This window comes from Chelonia mydas, chromosome 1 (assembly GCF_015237465.2).
Source record: "Chelonia mydas isolate rCheMyd1 chromosome 1, rCheMyd1.pri.v2, whole genome shotgun sequence".
NCBI classification, from domain to species: domain Eukaryota; kingdom Metazoa; phylum Chordata; order Testudines; family Cheloniidae; genus Chelonia; species Chelonia mydas.
This window is the reverse complement of record NC_057849.1, coordinates 57,330,552-57,350,336: the sequence shown is the minus strand read 5'-3', so window position 1 is coordinate 57,350,336 and position 19,785 is coordinate 57,330,552. Positions and strand designations below refer to the sequence as shown.

At 40.8% G+C, this 19,785-nt stretch overlaps 1 protein-coding gene across 4 annotated transcripts in view; it reads left to right on the top strand.

Annotated features, from left to right (window-relative positions):
* The window catches only part of FNDC3A (fibronectin type III domain containing 3A), a 202,150-nt gene that overhangs the window by 30,737 nt on the left and 151,628 nt on the right, over positions 1-19,785 (top strand). The window contains exon 2 of one of the 4 annotated variants that reach the window (XM_043533044.1): positions 1,580-1,848. The exons of the other annotated variants lie outside the window; for them this stretch is intronic. Within the exon in view, the coding sequence (XP_043388979.1) occupies positions 1,846-1,848 (3 nt within the window). The 5' untranslated portion in view covers positions 1,580-1,845. The remainder of the gene's footprint in view (positions 1-1,579; positions 1,849-19,785) is intronic. 4 annotated transcript variants of the gene reach the window in all.

Sequence of the window (19,785 nt, the reverse complement as noted above, 5' to 3'; positions counted from 1 at the left end):
TACAATAAAAGTTAACATGCTTTCTGGAGCCTAAACTTAACAAGGCATTTCTTCTGTCTTACAAAGGATAGCCCATCCAAAAGTGTGTCTCCCATTGTTTAAAAGCCAGATGGTCTGTGATCCTGTGTTCATAAGACAAGCCAGCTGGCTGCTTGCCCCTTAGCTGAAAGATACCTGGGTGTAATCTGCACCCCCAGATACCGTTCTAACCATCCACTGTCTTCACTTGTAAACAGGGTAACCCCTGCTGTGTTTTTTTTTTTTTTTTTTGCTATATAGAATCTCCCCTGGTGACTTTGCAATTACTGGATTAGCATTTTGTTCAGGCTGTCAATAGACATTCATTGTGAAGTATGCAATGCTCAATTTACATATAGCCAGACAGGTAGATAAGCATCTCCTGCCTCAAAGAAACTTGCTTATCGCTTTCTGGTGACCAGTCCCCCAGCTCACAGACCTTAAGACGGGGTGGGCAAACTTTTTGGCCCGAGGGCCACATCGGGGTTGCAAAACTCTATGGAGGGCCGGGTAGGGAAGGCTGTGTCTCCCCAAACAGCCTGGTACCCACCTCCATCCGCCCCCTCCCACTTCCCGCCCCCCTCAGAATCCCTGACCCATCCAACCCCCCCTGCTCCTTGTCCCCTGATCGCCCCCCTCCCAGGACCCCCGCCCCTAACCACTCCCCCGGGACCCCACCCCCTATCCAACCGCCCCTTCCCCCTAACAGGCACCCCGGGACTCCGATGCCTATCCAGCCTCCCCGTTCCCTGACCGCCCCCCTCCCCCAACCTCCACCCCATCCAACCGCTCCCTGTCCCCTGACTACCCCCCGGGACCTCCCACGCCCCCCCCCTCCCTTATCATGCCAGAGCCAGCCACGCTGCCACGCTGTCTGGCAGGACTGGCGGGCCAGAGCACTGGCAGTACAGCACATTGAGGCTGTGGGAGAGGGGGAATAGCGGGGGGGGGGGGGCTGGAGACTAGCCTCCCCGGCCGGGAGCTCAGGCGCCGGGCAGGACGGTCCCGCGGGCCAGATGTGACCAGCGAGCCGTAGTTTGCCCACCTCTGCCTTAAGAGCATAATTTTCAGTATATGTACATAACTCCTTGCATATTATCCATCCATTTTGCAATGATCGGTGTGACACAGGCTTTCAGTAGAGACCTTACATGACACTCTTTGACAAACTATAGAGACCAGACCCAGGGAATCCCTATGACCCTATGCACCCCCATGCCCTCTGCCAGTAGATCTCAAGAGGTCCCTGGGTCACATCAAGTAATATTTAAAAAAACCTGGTACCGATATAGAAGCCAATTTTGTTGCTTCAGGAAAGTACAGTATAAAACCTATTAATGGTTCCTCAAAACTAATAAAGAACATAATATAATTCTTATCAGACCAGCAGAAAATGCGCACTATAGGGAGCAATATTCTGCCACATGGGAGAGGAACTGCATGACCTATTGACAGTAGATCTTTGCTACAATAGACACTTTATATTCTGTTTTTTCTTCATTCTACATGTGTATGTTTTTGCATTAATGAAAAACAAGATCCCTATATGTGTCCAAAACAGGGCCATTTGAGGAATGCTTGTGAATGCTACTTCTAGGGGATCATGACAAGGACACAAAGGGATGCTGTCATGAGTGACCTGCATATGTTCCAAGAGTAACAAGGGAAATGGGAGTGGAAAGAAATTTTAGAAGAGAAGCCTGGTTGCTTGGCTTTAAGAGGAAATGGAGTGAACTAGCCAAACTAAGATCCAATATGAGGTCAAACTGGGATGAGAGCTGAATGAGGCTTAAATGAAGAGGAGGAGGAAGAACTGTTAAGTGTTACATGGTGGGTGTATGGGGAAGAAAATATGGTATTCCAGTTTGCTTTTTCTGAGAATGTCTTCTTCCTGGTATTAAATACATTTCAGAATTTGTACCTACATTGTTTTAAAAAGATGGCATTTATTATTATATAATACAGATAGAAATTATTCTGAAATTTTAAAACAGAGCTTTCTTTTAATAAAAATACAGTTTTAACTACTTTTAACCAAAAGCAGAAGTAGCCGTCTCTGACTAAACTAAACAGCAACCCATTAAGCAAAAACTTGAATAAAAGATATGGACATATTAAAGCATACGTTCTTACTTTTCTCTCTAGACATTCAATACTTCTGCTTAACTACTTTCCTCTTCTCATACCCTTTCTTCACATATTTCTCTCTCTTTTCTTCCCATTTCTATTCTTACTTTACCTTTAGGTAGCCACGAAAATAACTTCTCTTTATCCACTCCAAAAAATGAGGCTAGTCAATCTGCCCTTTCATACAGCTTGTTCAGTAATGACCTCCGGGGTTTGGAAGAGTTTTTATTTTTGAATGTCCTTTGGGGGAAGTTTTATTAAAAAGAAATATATTCTGTTATCTTTCCACTAAGCAAGATTCAGACTAAAAAAAATAATTTGAAGCAAGAATCACACTAGAGACTAAATTATGCCTCTCATTAATTTTTTTAGGGGTAAAAAGTTTGTAGTTTATACAGTATCTATCCTTAGAGAGCAGCCATGCATACAAACTGGATATAACCCTGAGAGGACAGTTAACAGATTTATTTAAAATAATTCTACAAAATATGTTAGCTAGGTTTTCAGATAACAGTTAAGGACAGCTAATACCACTTTTTTCATTTCATTATAGTTCCAAATTATATAACAGATCTGGCTACAATTTAGAATCTCACAAAAATTAGTAAAACTTTTATTATCAATTGATTTGACTTTGTTTTTCTTTAGTGTGTGTAATACATGAGCCTTAAATAATTTGAAAATGTATTTATTCAGTGTCAGGAACCTTTACTGGAAACATTTATTACTTTTCTTGTAGTGATTAAGAAACCAGCATTAACTAAATACTTTTATGTCTGGAGCTTACAAAAGCCAGGACGTTCAGAATTGTCGTTACAACTCTGTCATTAGCTCAGCCAATTAAGACCCATGGTACAAGAGATTCAGAGCAATGGGTGATTCTGCACATTTTGGAATACATCCTCATATTAGTTCGTAAGAATTTATAAGCATCTCTTGTTTACATCAGTATAAGAATATACCTCTATATACTGTGTAGTATTTTGCTGAGTTATGTATGAAGCATCACAGATTTAACTCTGAACTCCATTGCTGTTATGTGAAGGTATCTGTTTCAACCTAAATGTTGTTTCACTGTACTTTTAATCAGTTTCACTGTTTGTTTTTTGAAGTTGTGGTATAACTTGCATTAATATTGGGTTTTGGTATTGTGAAAGATTTTCCTAGCTTTACCCTTGTAGTGTGTTCTAGAGACTGCAGTGAGAATTTTTGCCATCATTATGCTGATAAACATGGAGCTATATACAATATCCTGAAAACTAGCTATTTCACATGCTTAGCTACTATTCAAACATTTTTCCCATTTCAAAAACACTTTCACTAAAATACTACACAACTGCTCACCCACTCTACAACACAGTTATAACAGAATCAGGGGATCAAGTGATAACAATTGTAATTTTTAATTGGGACAGAATTTTACTGTGTCACTGCAACCAAGCTAAAGCCTTGGATTGCCCATATCGTAACTGGGTCCCCAGGCTCCATTATAGTTTTATTGATATGGCCTATGTATTTTAAAGGAAACTATTTTTATTCCTAGAGTATGGCTACAGAAATATATCTAAAGCCTGGTGGGAAGAAGCTTCAAGTTACTCAGATAATTAAAAATATATATTAAAAACTTTTTACGTTAGAAATTGACTATACAGTGTTTACCAGTTCTTCATAGCAAATTGCCATGATTTGAAACATCTGAGATCCTAAACCCAGAAAACTAACATTACACAGGATGCAATCTGAAAATGTATTAACAAAATCCATTTATTTAGTTATTGTTTTAATGAAATACTTTTTTTGTGATTTCAAGTTATATGTAGTTTATGCTCTTTCTAGTGAAATACAAAGTTAAGGTGCTGGATGGATCGAAATCATACAGTCGTTTCCTGAAACTTTACAAATATTCCTTTCAAATCAGTTAATTTCAAATATTTCAACAGAATATAAAATATTTTTCTCTAACTCTTAACTTTAGCTACACAAATATTCACAAGTAAATCTCAAAAGATGAAGGGAAAGGTGATTCAGACATTGAATGGCCTAAGCAAGCTAAGGTGGTGAGATCTTCTGCTGGGTAGGATGGTGGTTATTTTTTATTTATTTATTTATTTTGAAAGCAAAAATCCTGGGAAGGATACACAACTTGAACGATTCAAGTTTTTTACAGTCTTGTATTTACACTTACAGATTTACATTCTGGCCCATTGAAACTAAATTAGTAGTGTTTGCTACACATTGGGAGTCTTGTGTCCATTCATATGTTACTCTGCTAGATAGAAACTTGCATTTGACTGCTTTACCTGAATTTGTCCTTAATACCCCTGTCCTCTCTTCAAATCCCTCTTCAGGACCCACTTTGACTGTGATGTCTATAGTCATTGCCAGCAAATAAAGATTGGAGAGGACCAGCTGGGTATAATTGACATTGTTTATAGGGGAAAAAAAAAATCAAGCATAATATGTTTTTATCCCTTTCCTTCACCTGTAATACATTGCTTGTTTTCTTATTCTTAGACTGTGAACTCTTTAGAGCAAAGACTGTGTGACCAGCATATACTTAGAGACTCTGTATTTGCTGTCACATAGTTTGTACGTGAGAGAGGAGGGTATCTCTTGTCATGTTATTTAGATCTCTGTTGGGCACATGAGTCATAATTTTCTTCTGATCACTGACTCAAAGCTTGAGCCTATGCTCATCGAGGTCAGTGGTAAAGCTCCCATTGACTTTAATGGTGCAGGATCAGAGCCTCATTCTTTTGAGGCTTATTTACTTAGAATACAAGACAATAATGAACCGTGAACTGGGATGAGGATCTGGACAGAACAACCCCATAATTGAAATTCATTTATTTTATCTTCTAGGAGGAATTTTTTTTTCTGTTTCTTATTAATAGTGAAGATTAATTTTCTAAAAAGATTAATAGCTTACCATTTTTATGTATTTTATTCCTGTGATTACTAATCTGTGGAATAAGACATGCATTTTTCCTAAGGATAGAATCAATACTTTGAGAGAGAGTCTTTCAAAATGTAAGATTTTTCACGTGGAAGTCAAGATTAAGATGCCTTTGTTTACTGAAAACGAAGAGTCTAAAGAACTTTGAAGAGTATCCGAGAAGTGAATAAACTTTCAAATGTAAAATGAAATCCAAGATATTTAAGACTATTTGTTGAGTTAACATGAAGGAGCTTTAATGCATTATAAATATGAAAATATAACTTTGTGGTCTAGCAAATTAATAAAAAATTACTCACATAGCATATTCAAATGAACAGTAGTAGTGTACTTACTTCAGTGTGGAATCATTTGATTGTCAAACCATACAGTGAAATGAGACCACTCATTAAAAATAGCCAAAAAATTTAAATTTCCTAATTTCAGGCATTATATTAGGAGCCAGATTGTGATGCCTTGACGCATGCTGAATTGTACCGTATATGACAGATAGACCCATGAAAGTCAGTGGGACTACTTGTGCAGGAATATATTATTCAAAAGTGAGTAAGGGTATTACTGTCTGGCCATAAGTGATTTGTTTTTAAACAGGGCTTTACAGAACCTAACAGGAATAGAAATGCTGTTATGAAATTATTTTATATTTAAAATAAAATTGTTTTAAAAATGGAATAAAAAAGGCCTTGCAGAACAGCTGTATAATTTACCAGCTTAGCCACAAAATCTGTTTGCCTGTACTGTACAAATATGATTATAAAAAAACTGATATTTTACTTGGCCTGAGTTAGTGGGATGGTAGATATTTGTGATGCTGTTTATAAATATTGCTCTGCCGCCTCTTTGAACACAACAACCAAAAGGTAAACATTCATTTCCCATGTTAAACTGCACAAAATAGCAAACTAGGGTTAAGATTTTTGAAAATACAGTTTCTGTGAGGAGCTCTGGAAATTAGGCAGTACCTGATTACATTGTTGCCGGTATGTGCATTGTGATCGCCTGCTCTTTCTCTCTGTTATCTGTTACCTCGCGGTCAGACATGACAGGATTTTTGTCACACATAAGGTGCTGAAGTCATCAAAGGGTCAGCCAGTCCATTCTTCAGAGAGCTGCTCCTGCCTCGGTTGATCTGTGGGATAGTCACACTTTCCCAAGAGGGATAGGAGCAGGGGTGGAAAAAGTAACTTAATGGACTTACCGGTACGCAGGGTGGCCGGGGTCCTGGGCAAGGGGGGGGGGGGCTCTGGGCCCCTGGAAGGGGCAGGGCCTTGGGCAGAAGGGGAGGGCTGGGGCCAGATTCCCCCAGCCAGCCCTTCAGCGCTGCCCAGCCCGCACTGTCTGGGCCCCGTCGGCAATTTAAAGGGCCTGGGGCTCTGGCTGCTGATGCGGCAGCAGCGACTGGGAGCCTCAGGCCCTTTAAATCGGTGCCGGAGCCCTGGGGTAGTGGCAGCGGCCAGCAGCCCTGGAGCTGTGGTGGTGATTTAATGGGCTTGGGGCTCCAGCTGCTGCTGGGAGCCCCGGACCCTTTTAAATCATCGTGCCCCAGGGCAGCTGCCCCTTTTGGCTCCTCCCCCATCAGCTGCCCTGCTGGTGCGGTCGCCATGCCTTCTTACCGGTACGCCATACTTTACCGTACTGGCTTACTTACACCTCTGGATATGAGACCCCCAAAAGATGTAATCTCAGCATAAATAGACATTGGGTAGGCTATCCCGTTCCTCCTGTGATGTGCAAAGGCACACACCGGGAACAGAATAGTTAGATGGTAGAGACACAGTGCTCCCACTTTTTTCCCAACTAATCCCAGCTTTGATGGAATTCCTTAATGCTGTGTGTGAGGACACTACATTGGTGAGGTTACCAGGCCTTCTCATCCCCCAATTCCAAGCTCTATCAAGATTCACCTCAGACTAGTGGAGCAGGGCTGGCAGCCTCTGGCTTTTCGTTTCCACACAGTTCTAGAAAGTTCTGAGAAGGATGAGTGCTGTTCAGAGAGTGGTGTTCTTCCCTTGCCTCAAGAGGAAGCAGAGGTCTTGGCTAAAAAGAAGTTTAACACACTTGAAGCAATGCCCAAAGTAATGGATTTTGTCCTTTGCACAACAGTATTGCAGTGCACTCTTCATGGGTGCAAAGGTTCACCTTTACAGAGCTCAGTGAAGGAGTAGGATGTAAATTGTTAATTCTTTGTCTCCAAACTCTGGATATGGATTTTTTTTAGCAGAGACCCAGATGCTCCAGTGGTAGATCTTCCACTGACCAGTTGTGCTTCACAGGGCCAGCCCACAAGATTTTGGCACCTGAGTCGGGGAGCTCAAATGATGCCCCTTTCCCCCCTCGCTTGGCCCAAAACTTTGAAAGGTCTCAATTCTGCCTTCTTCTTGTTCTACTCCTCTCATGGTACTGCTCTGCTACCTACCCCAATAAAGAAGAACTAACAACTTAAAATGCCTTGTTCAAACATTTTAAGTAACACTTAACTTTCAAACACCTGAACAGCAAATGTAACTTTTCTTGTCTGCATAGTAAGCACTGGCATTTTTATCTGTTTGAATAATCAAAGTGGTGCTTTCTGTGCCTTCTTGGTTGCAAAGATTTGAACTGCTTCCTGAAGGTCCACAGTCTGGGCCAGCTCATGCTCTATTGAGATGGTTGCAAGGCCTACCACCCTCTCCTGTGTCATTGTGGAACATAGATGTGATTTTATTAACTTCAGCTTGGAGAAGCTCCGTTCTCCACTGGCAACTGTTACAGGAGGTGTTAGAAGTATGTGCAAAGCAACAAAAGCATTTGGAAAGAGGGTGGTCATCTTATCTGTGCACATATATTCCAGAACAGCCTTTGGAGTTGATCCTGCTGAAATGTATCTTGAAAGGGATTTCAGTTCATCACCTAATTCACTCGCAGGTCGTCTTCAGGTATAGTGAGGAGTCTTGGAATATCATACAAGATCCCAAATATACTGCTGTGTTCCTTGAGCTGCATGAAACATTCTTCAACTGACTGTATTGCACAACCTAGCACCTGGTTAAAGAATTCAACTTTGAATTGTTGTTTAGGGTCTCTTGTGGGATTATCCTGTGCCTCATAATCAAAATGTCGTCGTCTTCGGTGACTCTTGTATTCTTGAAAGGTTGGGAAAATAGCTTCAGTGTGAAGTTCCTCTGCCAACTTCTGTGCACGCTTAGTCTCATCTCAAGCTCTTTCCACCGATGGAATGCTCTCTGGTGATTTGCTGCCTTCTCTTGGCATGCCAGATTTTCCCAGTCCTTTGTTTCTGTAGAACCCAATGTGGCTGGAACATTAGACTGGAAGAGTTTGCAACAAAAACAGTATGCAGCATTTCGAGTTTTTGAGTACATAAGCCATGGCCTCTCCACTTTGTCACCATTGGGGATTTCACTCCAGTAATGTGTTGGATGGAAACTTCTATTTTCATTGTCTTTGGGGAACATGGAGTTTTTCACTTTCTGCGGCCCGCGCAGTACAAGGAAGTCCTTCAGGCTACTGCTCAAGTGGGTCCACAGTCCTGGATCATCTAGACTTAAGGAACTAAACTCGGCAGCAGCTGTTTCTTGCGCCTCCATCACACTCTTCTCTGATCTATGCTTTTCTTCAGGAATGTGCATGGTTACATCCATTTGAGATGGAGATATGGATGCTGCAGTAGCTGCCAGGTCACCTGCACTCTAACTGGAATATCATGCATCTCCTCACCACTCACGTCCTCACTGGGGCCAGAAGGCTCACCGTGAACATTTGTGTCTATGTATCTCAGGAGAGCTCCTTCCTGCTTAGATAGAAAAGCTTCCTTTTGCTTTTGCTTTTTCTGAATGCTGCCCCAGAGGGGCGTTTCCTTCTTTCACTCATGACTGCTGTTCTGTGCCAGCTATAGTGGCTCTCAACACTGAATTGAAGGGGACAAATAAGCAGGCTGGTAGCAGGGCCTGAGTGAGGGAAGATATCAGTGTCTTAAGGGCCTAACTGGCTCCTACTACTTCAGTTGACTGCCTATTCTCCTCAAGTGGGTTCAGGGAAGCAGCAGGAAACAGGAAGCTCCCTGAGAAGCTGGTGTTAATCAGTCCAGGTTGGAGAGGTACATAAAAGCAGGGCTTTGGAGTGGAGGCCGGAGCTGGAGCGCGGAGCAGTGGAGCTGCAGGTTTTTGCCTGGCAGCCGGAGCACAGAATATCTTGACTGCTCTACTGCTCCAGTTTTTTTTTTTTTCATTTTCAATCCAAAATGAATGATATCTAGCAAGAAAGTCCTAAAGGTGCCAAAAAGTTTCAGATTATATAACAACTGATATTAATATCTACTTTACCACTTTTCGTAATATGTCAGTTATTCTCACTTTGGCCGAAATCAAGATTTAATGTACAGATACAAAATTACAAAGTTTTTTTTGAGATATGTTTTATTTAAGAATCAGATAATTATCAGACATCCGGCAACACTGCAGACTGCTCCCACCCTTGTGCCAAGGTTAGGTGAGTATGTACTCGCGTAGATTAGTATATGTTGATACCCCTGAGATAACGATCTGGAGCTGAGTGCTGTGATTATGGAAAAGTGTGCCGCAAGACACAACATTTAAGATATCACAAACAGGTATATTGCAAAAAAAATGTTTTTGTTTGTTGATATATTAAGATATTGCAAGAGATATTAACCACTTAAGCTCATTTCTCACACGGGCTCCCGTTACCGGTTCATTTGTACGTGCTCCCGTATCACTCTGACGGACTTATTTTATAGGTCATCTGTTCAACGGTCTTTTGGTAGCATTGTTTGTAATTTTAAATTTAGTGAAAAAGTCACATGCAGCAGGCATATAAATATACAGTAAACATTTTTGCATAAATTAGGAGTGATTTTTGTGATATATCCAGAGTGATTGCAAAATGTCCAACACAACTTTGCGGGTGAATCCTTCGATCATTTTAGGAAAAAACGTTTCTGTGAACACGTGTCCTAAAATTCTCCTAAGGGAGCTACAGTCCCTTCAAGGAGGTGATGAAAAGTTAATTTCTGATTAATATCTCAAAAATGCTTTAATATAAAGTAATGAAATTTATGTCTGTGTCTTAGCGTTAGTATGTGATACAGTATTACATTTTCCAAAATTATTTAAATCATAGGTGTCCCGAACTGGCGGTTGGTCATTTTTATTTCATATTTCAAGTAAGGCTTGTCGTCAACTGTCCTTGGCTACAGCGGTAATATTATGTTCCATAATAAGTTAATAATTTTTGGTTATTATTTATTATTACGTTTAAAATTTATGGTTCCAAAGTTGAAAAATAAGTAATAAGTAAAATTGTGTCATTCTAAGCATCTAAGCAGATTAAAATTTTTAAACCGTTTTCTCAGAAATGATTAATTATACAAAATAAATTAAGAGTACCATTTTAATGCATGTTTTAGCATTAAATCATATTCCAGGGTCGTATCTGTTAAATAGTCAAAGATTTTAAAAATATTAAATAAAATTGGCCTAGTCCCCCCAGTTCACGACACCTGTAGTTTTAAATAATTTTATTTGAATGATGTTGTATGATAGAACGTTGGAAATAAACTTTAACGGGAAAGCGGATTCATATTGCAAGCACAGTTCTTTTAGTAAAGAGAGCAAATTTTCGGAAATATGTTTTTCCTTTGTCAGGCTGGAAACATTATACAAAAGAGAACCTGTTATTTGCTCTATCTTGTGTAATCTATTCAGGCTGGTGAAGCAAAAACATATTTCCGAAAATTTGCTCTCTTTACTAAAAGGACTGTGCTTGCAATTTGAATCGGCTTTCCCGTTAAAGTTTATTTTCAACCTTGTAACATGTAGCCTCGTTACTTCCCAACAATTAATGTTGTAGAACAGCGATAGCACGTACTAACGCTACGACGCATACCAAATTTCACTGATATATCTATATTAAATTGTTTTTGAGATATTAATTAAAAACTTGGAAAATATTTCGAATATTTTTACTGCAAAATTTCATAAGAAAAACTAACTTGCAATTTATAAACAAAAGTTGATATTAATTATGGATATTAAAATACTTCATTAAAACTGCAAGATACATGTTAAAATGTTAAAATATACTTTAATAATTTTGTGTAAAAAGAAAATGCTATCATTTTTGTCCAGAAAATCCAAAATAAATTTGAAGTACCTTAAGTGGTTAAGATATCACAAGCAGGTACATTATAAAAAACGTAATGCTTTTGTTCATTGCTTTTCGACAAGAAACATTTGGATGCGATATCAGCACAAGAAGATTTGGCCGTGGCTTCAACAAAAAAATCAGATCTGCCCTCCATGATTGATAGCCGATTTACGGAAAAGGATCTCAATGACGCTTTTACTTTTGAATTTGAAAAGCCCAAATTTGGGCTTTTGGGAAAAGCAAAGAAGAAATTGGCAACATGCAAGGTGGAAAAGGAAGTGAATGGTGAGCTCAAACCATGTAGCTTCAAGACAAGTGAAGCAAGTGCTGTGAAAAGTTTCAACCTTTGGCGGCATGTAAAACGTAACCATCCTAAAAACTATGCGGCTCTGGTTACAAAAAAGGACCAGGAAGATGAGGCAAAACAGAAAGGTGACGCGGCTAAGCGACGTTCATCTGGCTCTTTGAAAACTCCTGGAGAAAAGATTTTTTGTAGAGCTTCATCTGAAAAGAAACTCAAATTGAGCAAACAAAACTTGACTCATATTTGAAGTCCACAAAGATTACAGTCCCCATGGATGCCAACACTTTCCGTGAAGGGCTGATGGAAATGGTTTGCTTGAGTTCAACACCCCTCACTCCCTTCAGGCTAAAGAACAAAGGATTCCAAAAAATTGCAGGTGAAATGGGTTGGCAGCTTGGCGTTTCAATGGGGCACAATGCGGTTCGTCATTTAGTTGTCAGCACAGCTGAGTCTGGTCACGAAGAGCTCAAGAAAGCTTTGGAGCAAAAATTGTGCTACCTGAAAATGGATGCGGCAACCCGTGGAAACAGAAATTTCCTTGCAATCAATGCTCAGTACTACGAAGAAGGAAAAAAGAAAGCTTTGGTAAAAGCCTTGGACATAATCAACACTGAAGGGTGTCACAATTCTTCATATGTGAAAAGTCAAGTAAAAGCTATTTTAGAAAAATTTGGGATCAGTGAAATGCAAGTGCTGAGCATCTGCATTGACAATGCAGCAAACATGACGTGTGCCATCAAAAATTTCAGCGAGGACAATGAAACCATTTCTACCTCTGAGAACAGGAATGTGGACAGAATTGAAGCTATTTTGCCTGATGAAGGAACTAAAGGAATGGATGAAATCGAACTCAACATGGGTGTTGCTGCGCAATGGGTTAATGACCCTAGCCTCATACTTCCAACATGGCTTCATGAGGACGGCTCAAAAGTCCAACTGATGAGGTGTGGTATTCACACTCTTCAGTTGGCAATCTGGGATGAACTGAACAAAGAACATGCGAAGAAATTTCTGGCAAAAATTTGACAAGTCGTTGTCAAACTATGAACCCCAAGTATTCAAAGTGCTCTGTTTGATCTACATGGGGTAACTCAGTCATTGGATACTGTGACTTGCTGGGGTTCAACATTTGCGATGATTGATTGGCTTCTCATTTTTCAATCTTACTGTGAACAAATGGCTCCTGCTGGAACAAGAGAACTCAAGTTGTTAAAAGCTGAATGGGACGAAGTGAAGAACCTGTGGCAGGCTATGAAAGACTACTTGATTGCTGCAGTAATTTTTTTACAGAATGAATTATGAATGATTCTAGTTAGTATCATCGTTGATATTTAAATTGTTTTAAAAGTCTGAATAAAAATGTTTTTTCAAAATTACAGTATGCACTTTTTTATTTAAAAATTAATTTGAAGCAGAGCGGAGCTGGAGCAGTCACTATTGGTGCCGGAGCGGAGCTGGAGAGAAGCAATTCAAAAATTTGATTGCTCCAAATCCCTGAGTAAGAGGCTCCTCCTCTTCCTCTCTCTCCCTGCAGCTCGTGCTGCTTTCAGTTATTCCCTCTCACCTTTTCTCCTGCCTGCCTGTTATGTCTCTTGTGCCCTCCTTCCTCCAGCACAGCACTCCACCACCTCTGTGCATCTAGAGCAGAGAGAATACATATGCACCATCAGAAGACACAATTTTCTACACTCTGGGTCCTAGTGCTGCACCCCCACAGTCTGGCACTTGAGGCGGCCGTCTCATTCACTTCATGGTAATGCCAGCCCTGATGCTTCATTAATATATCTTACACTAAATACACTATTGCTATTTAATATGGTTAAATACTAGGCATCTGGAAACATTCATGTTTGTTTGTTTATATAAATCATGCATCTGTCCAGTTAGAAATACAGGGCCAGATTTTCAGCTGGTGTAAATCAACATACATTTATTGGCTTCAACAGCTAAGGATCTGGCTCATAGTGTATTAATAACTTTCAAATCAGTACCAAACAAGGATAAATTCTGTACGCCAATTTGTAACTGAAATTACTTGTACATTAAATTAAAAACAGTTTAACAATGTTATTAAAAATGCATCCAGTACTTAAAGAAAATGGTAATTATTTTGCCTAATTAAGGATGTCATATGAAAATCACAAATAGCTACATTTAAACCTAAAAGACATAACAAGATTAATACTGTTAATACAAACCTTCAATGAAGAAACAGCTTGTGAGATATTATAATAATAAATTACTATTCCAGGATTATTTGCCTAATTAAATATGTTGTACATTAATGCTTCCAAAATGTTAAAATTCATATCTGACAACTTGTATAAAAGATCTGTTGATTAAAATGTAATTATTCCATTGTCATAATCAGTAGATAGAATCCTGTAATTGTTTTCATTCCTGTTTATTTCTACCCATGGATCTAAGATTGTAGTAGAAAAAAATGCACAGTATGCTGCTACTTAAATAATACAATGTACTGAGTTTTTTTTCTCCTCTGATCCTGCAACTGTCTCCATGTAAGGAAACCACTTAAGTCAGTGGTGTGCCACAAGGGCATAGGGCCTTTTCTCTGTGCAGGATCCAGTTTTTATTTTGCAAGTGGTCTCAGCTAATTTTAATATAGCATAAGTCGTGTTATCAGTGGAATACAGAAACTTATTAATGCTAGAAAAATCATGTATTTAAGTGAAGAATGATCCTGTTAAATGATTCTGCTATGGTTGAGATTTGCTTTTAAAACCATGTTGACTGGAAAACTTTCTCTTTTTCAAGTATGAGTTGAGGTGAAAACATTTGAATTAAAAGGGAGCCGTTAGTATTTCTGCAAGCAAATTGCTCTTTTAAGATTCATAAGTTTTAATATTAAAAGCTGTACCTGGGTGGTATTGGCCTGCACTAGTAGAAAAAATAATCTTTCTAATCAACAGAGCAACACAAGATAGATATAAAAATGACTGTAGTACTTCAAAGGATATCCACTTTATTACTCTGGTCTTTTGATTATTAAATGTAGTATTTTTAGTTATAAAGTATGAAATTCTTTGTTTCAACATGTAGAGTTAAGCAGAGATGCTAGTGAATATTTAAACTAGTTTACATCTCATTTGTGATGTAAATTCTAATTAAATTCTAATTTTGACATTTTTCGTCCTGAAAAACATATGGTAGATGAATGATACTCAGACCTTAGTGATCAGCATTACCCAAAAGAACCACAGTAGTGTGAATTCATTGTTTCATTTTCTGTTTTTATATATATAATTCCCCCAGCGAAATGACTGACCAAGTATTCTACAATTGGTTAATAACATAATAAAAGCATCCTGATTAGTTAATAACTTTTAGTTTTGGTTAATAATTAAATCACACAGTGTCTTAATATCATGTGCTGCAAAGAGCCACTTGCAGCTCCCAAGCCTCAATCTGAGTATCACTGTGATAGATCATCATGCCGTAGTTTGCTTTGTTTGTCCTTTTCTTGCAGCTTAAAATCAAATGCAGTACTACATATGTTATATTAGTCTCTCTTTTTTTCTTTTTTTTTCTTTAAGAGAACAAAATCTGTGTTTTTAAAAGTCAAATCTAGCAACCGGGGAAAATATATAATTTTAGCACAATCAAGACAGCATCTCCCCCGGTGGTGTTCTCCTCTCCCTGTTTTGTGTTCTGCCTTCATGAAGGACAACTGCAGCTGTTTCCTTGTCTTTTATTTCATCACTGCTTCTATTATACATGATACTTTGTGTTTACCTTTATTTTCTGGGATTTGCTGGGGTAGATTTTAGTTGACAGAGGGGAAGGAGAAACTGTCTTCGTAATGTGGAAAAGATCTGGAATTATGGTGAATGGGACCTTTCACCATAATACCCTCCTAATACTGCCAGTCATGTACTATAAAGAACACCCTGTTAGGGTACTGTGTATGGTGGGGAAATGCTCTCCTGGTAGAGGAGATTGTTATAGATGATATTTACACCACTGCTTTCCAATTGAACTCATATTCTGGAGAAACTCTTGAAATATATTAGACTAAACAAATCTAAGTGCGTGTACTTCACAGATTTTTTTTCTGTATTTTTAAGACCTTTTCAAATCCACAAATGACTTGTTTCTTTACATGAGGATTTTTCTCTTTCAGCCAATTCTGTCCTCCTATATCAGTGGTCCACAAACTTTTCACATCACACCCCCGCAACTCCTGTCTGCGTCCCTCTCCCACTGGGAGCTGCGGTCAGGAGCTTGGGCTGGGAGCGAGGCCATGGATCCGGGGGAAGGGGACAGAGGTAAAGGGGCTGGGGCCAGGGGAGGGGCTGGGGCCGGGGCCAGGAATGGAGCCTCAGCCAGGGCTGTGGCTGAGTGTGGAGCCACAGCCAGGCCGGAAGTCAGGGGCTGATGCTGTGGCCACAGTCGGAGCAGTGCTGGGGGCAGAGTGGGGCTGGGTGGCTGGTGCTCCCTCCCTGCCCCTGCAGTGCCTGGCTCCGGCCCTGTCGTTCCCCCCGAAACATTCTTCCACACTGCCGGGGCACAGTTTGGGGACCACTATCCTATATGATCCTAAGCAGATGTCATAGTGAGCTCATATTGTCACAGTCAAGTCCATGGCCACAACAGTGTCATGAGTCCACAATTTTGACTTCCTTGCAGGGTAAAAGCTGGACTGAGAAGGGAAAGATTTTACATATAGCTGTGTTTGTGAATCCACATGTATAACCTTTTAGGCTTCCTTTTCCCATACAGTCAAATGTGCCATTAGAAGGAGGGGTAGAGAATACAGGTCCCCCTGAATGGATCTTGCATGAATAATTCTGATACTGCGATGGTGTATATTGAACATATTATAGGCAGCACAGGTAGCAATGCTTACACTTAATGGTGTCCACCATTTCCCATTGTAAGATCCTGGTTTCAGTTGCTTATAACTTTGCCAAATTTAAACTATTTTTGGGCTGAAATTTTCCAGGCTGGATGTTTGCCTCATGCTTATTTTTTAAAAGCTTTAGCTAAAATGATTCAGCCATTTCCAGAAATACATTAGGAAAAATATGTTGTTTTCCCCCATTTAAAAAAAAAATCTTAACTCTTTTATTAAGAAGCTCTAGTGCTACTTCCTTTGGAGCAGGAACTTGAAATTTGGCAAGAACTGAGGAGCTTGGGGATGGGGCAGAAGGGTCTGTAACCACTAGAGAACACTCCCCTGTAAAACCTGGCATTGAGCCCATTATTCCTGAGTCTCAGCATTCCTTTGTTGTCAGCAAATAGCTATGAAGCCCACAGACAGTGTCTCCATTCTCCTATCGTGGCAGGTTCACATAGAAGATAACAGCCTTCTACTGTCATCATTTCCTCTGTTAGCTCTAGTAGAAGACTGCGATGGAAATAAAGATTCCAGCCCTCCTGGTGACACAAGTGGGGAGGTCAATATAATTCTACATAATGGAAGTTTTGTTTTCTAAATTTTTCAAAAAAAGAACAGGAGTACTTGTGGCACCTTAGAGACTAACAAATTTATTTGAGCATAAGCTTTTGTGAGCTACAGCTCACTTCATCGGATGCATGAAGTGGAAAATACAGTACGGGGGGTTTATATACACAGAGAACATGAAACAATGGGTGTTACCATACACACTGTAATGAGAGTGATCAGTTAAGGTGAACTGTCACCAGCAGGAGAGGAAAAAAAACCTTTTATAGTGATAATCAAGGTGGGCCATTTCCAGCAGTTGACAAGAACGTGTGAGGAACAGTAGGGGGAAAAAATAAACATGGGGAAATAGTTTTACTTTGTGTAATGACACATCTACTCCCAGTCTTTATTGAAGCCTAATGTAATGGTGTCCAGTTTGCAAATTAATTCCAATTCAGCAGTATCTCGTTGAAGTCTGTTTTTGAAGTTTTTTTGTTGAAGAATTGCCACTTTTAGGTCTGTAAAGGAGTGACCAGAGAGACTGAAGTGTTCTTCGACTGGTTTATGAATGTTATAATTCTTGACGTCTGATTTGTGTCCATTTATTCTTTTACGTAGAGACTGTCCAGTTTGATCAATGTACATGGCAGAGGGGCATTGCTGGCACATGATGGCATATATCACATTGGTAGATGTGCAGGTGAACGAGCCTCTGCTAGTGTGGCTGATGTGATTAGGCCCTATGATGATGTCCCCTGAATAGATATGTGGACACAGTTGACAACAGGCTTTTTTGCAAGGATAGGTTCCTGGGTTTGTGTTTTTGTTGTGTGGTTGCTGGTGAGTATTTGCTTCAGGTTGGGGGGCTGTCTGTAAGCGAGGAAAAAACTTAGGAAATTACATCCAAAATAACTATGTTAAAAGATTAAGTTGCAAAGTCAAGCATTCCAAAATTAGGAAATGTCAGAATTAAGGTTGCCTGTGCAGCCTCAATTACATGATCGCATACTATTTTTTCCACAAGACAGCTGCCAGCTGACTCAGGCAATGGGGCTGTATAATTGTGGTATAGACGTTCTGGCTCAGGCTGCAGCATCATCTTTGGGACTGTTCCACCTCACAGGGTCCTAGATGACATGAAAAACATCTTTATTCACATAAAATCACATTAAAAACTATTAATGTTATAAAATTACAATATGAGCACAAAAAGGTGAATAAAATGAAGCAAAACATGTCTTAAGTGAACATTAAACATGAATCCCTAAAACATCATCAAGTTCACTCAAAATACTGGAGGGGGGGGAGGGATAGCTCAGTGGTTTGAGCATTGGCCTGCTAAACCCACAGTTGTGAGTTCAATCCTTGAGGGGGCCATTTAGGGATCTGGGGCAAAAATTGGGGATTGGTCCTGCGTTGAGCAGGGGGTTGCACTAGATGACCTCCTGAGGTCCCTTCCAACCCTGATATTCTATTGTTAACATACCAAGTCAACCAAAAAGTGTCCAGGTTGCAAGTCAATTTATAAAAAAGTGTTATCAATCAACAGCCAGGCCACAATCAGTGTGCAGAATCTACCTCAGCCATTCTGTTCTGTTGAGATTTCAAAATGGCTAGTTTTGCCTGACCCAGCAAAAGTTAGCAGGTAGGAAAGCAGCTGAATGTGAGCGCTGTATCTCACTCAGAGAAAAAATTAGGGGCTTGGGGAAAGTCAGTCCCAAACTGCTTGAAAAAAACCCCAAAAGAGGGATTGGTTGGTATAAAAAAGGCCATTATAGAATGGAGGCAACTCTAGACTTCATAATCAGTCAGATGCCAACAAAAATAGGTGAGAGTCATGCCCATCCTGAGAGCACAACAGAGAGAAAGAAGGCCGGGGACTTCCAGGCTAGTGGGAAGTCAGAGAATTGCAAGTGCTGAACAGACCAGAGGCGAAAGGCTGCCACCCTGCTGACTAAATCAGTGAACTGCTGGCCCCTTTCCTCTAATGTCAGGAACAGTTAACCAGATTCAACAAGTGGTGACCATTTTAAAAAATGGTTAATGTGCCTCTGAATCCAGTTCAAAAGGGAAGGATCCAGACCAGGGGTCTCAAACTCAGTTTACCTTAGGGCCAGTGCCAGTCCTCAAATCCTCCCAGCGGGCCAATAATGTCATTCATGCCACCCAGAACCCACCCCCCCAAAACTTCACCTTACCAAAATTCCACCCTCCACCTGCCTAAGGCTCTGGGAGGGAGTTTGGGTGCAGAAGGGGTGAGAGGTTGATCTCTGGGAGGGAGTTTGGGTGGGGGAGGGGGTCTGGGTTGCAGCCTCTGGAATGGAGTTTGGGTGCTGGGTGCAGACTCTGGGCTGGGGCAGGGGGTGGGAGTGCAGGCTCTGGGAGGGAGGAGGGGGAGGGGTGCAGGCTCTGGGAGGCAGTTTGGGGGCAGGAGGGGGTGTGTGGGAAAGGGGTGGGGTGCTGGCTCTGGGAGGGAGTTTGGGGTGGGTGGGAAGGGGGAGGGGGTGCAAGCTCTCGGAGGGAGTTTGGGGGCGGGAGGGAGTGTGTGAGAAAGGGGTGGGGGTGCAGGCTCTGGGAGGGAGTTTGGGGGCAGGAGGAAGGGTGTGGGAACAGGAAGGGTGCAGGCTTAGGGAGGGAGTTTGGGGGCTGGAGTGTGTGAGGAGGGGGTGCAGGCTCTGGGAGGGAGTTTGGGGACAGGAGGGTGTATGTGGGGTGGGGGTGCAGGCTCTGGGAGGGGGCCGGAGGGTGCGGTGCTTACCTGGGACTCCAAGGTGGGGCGGGCCGTGGGGCACTGCCCCCGCAGCTTCCCAT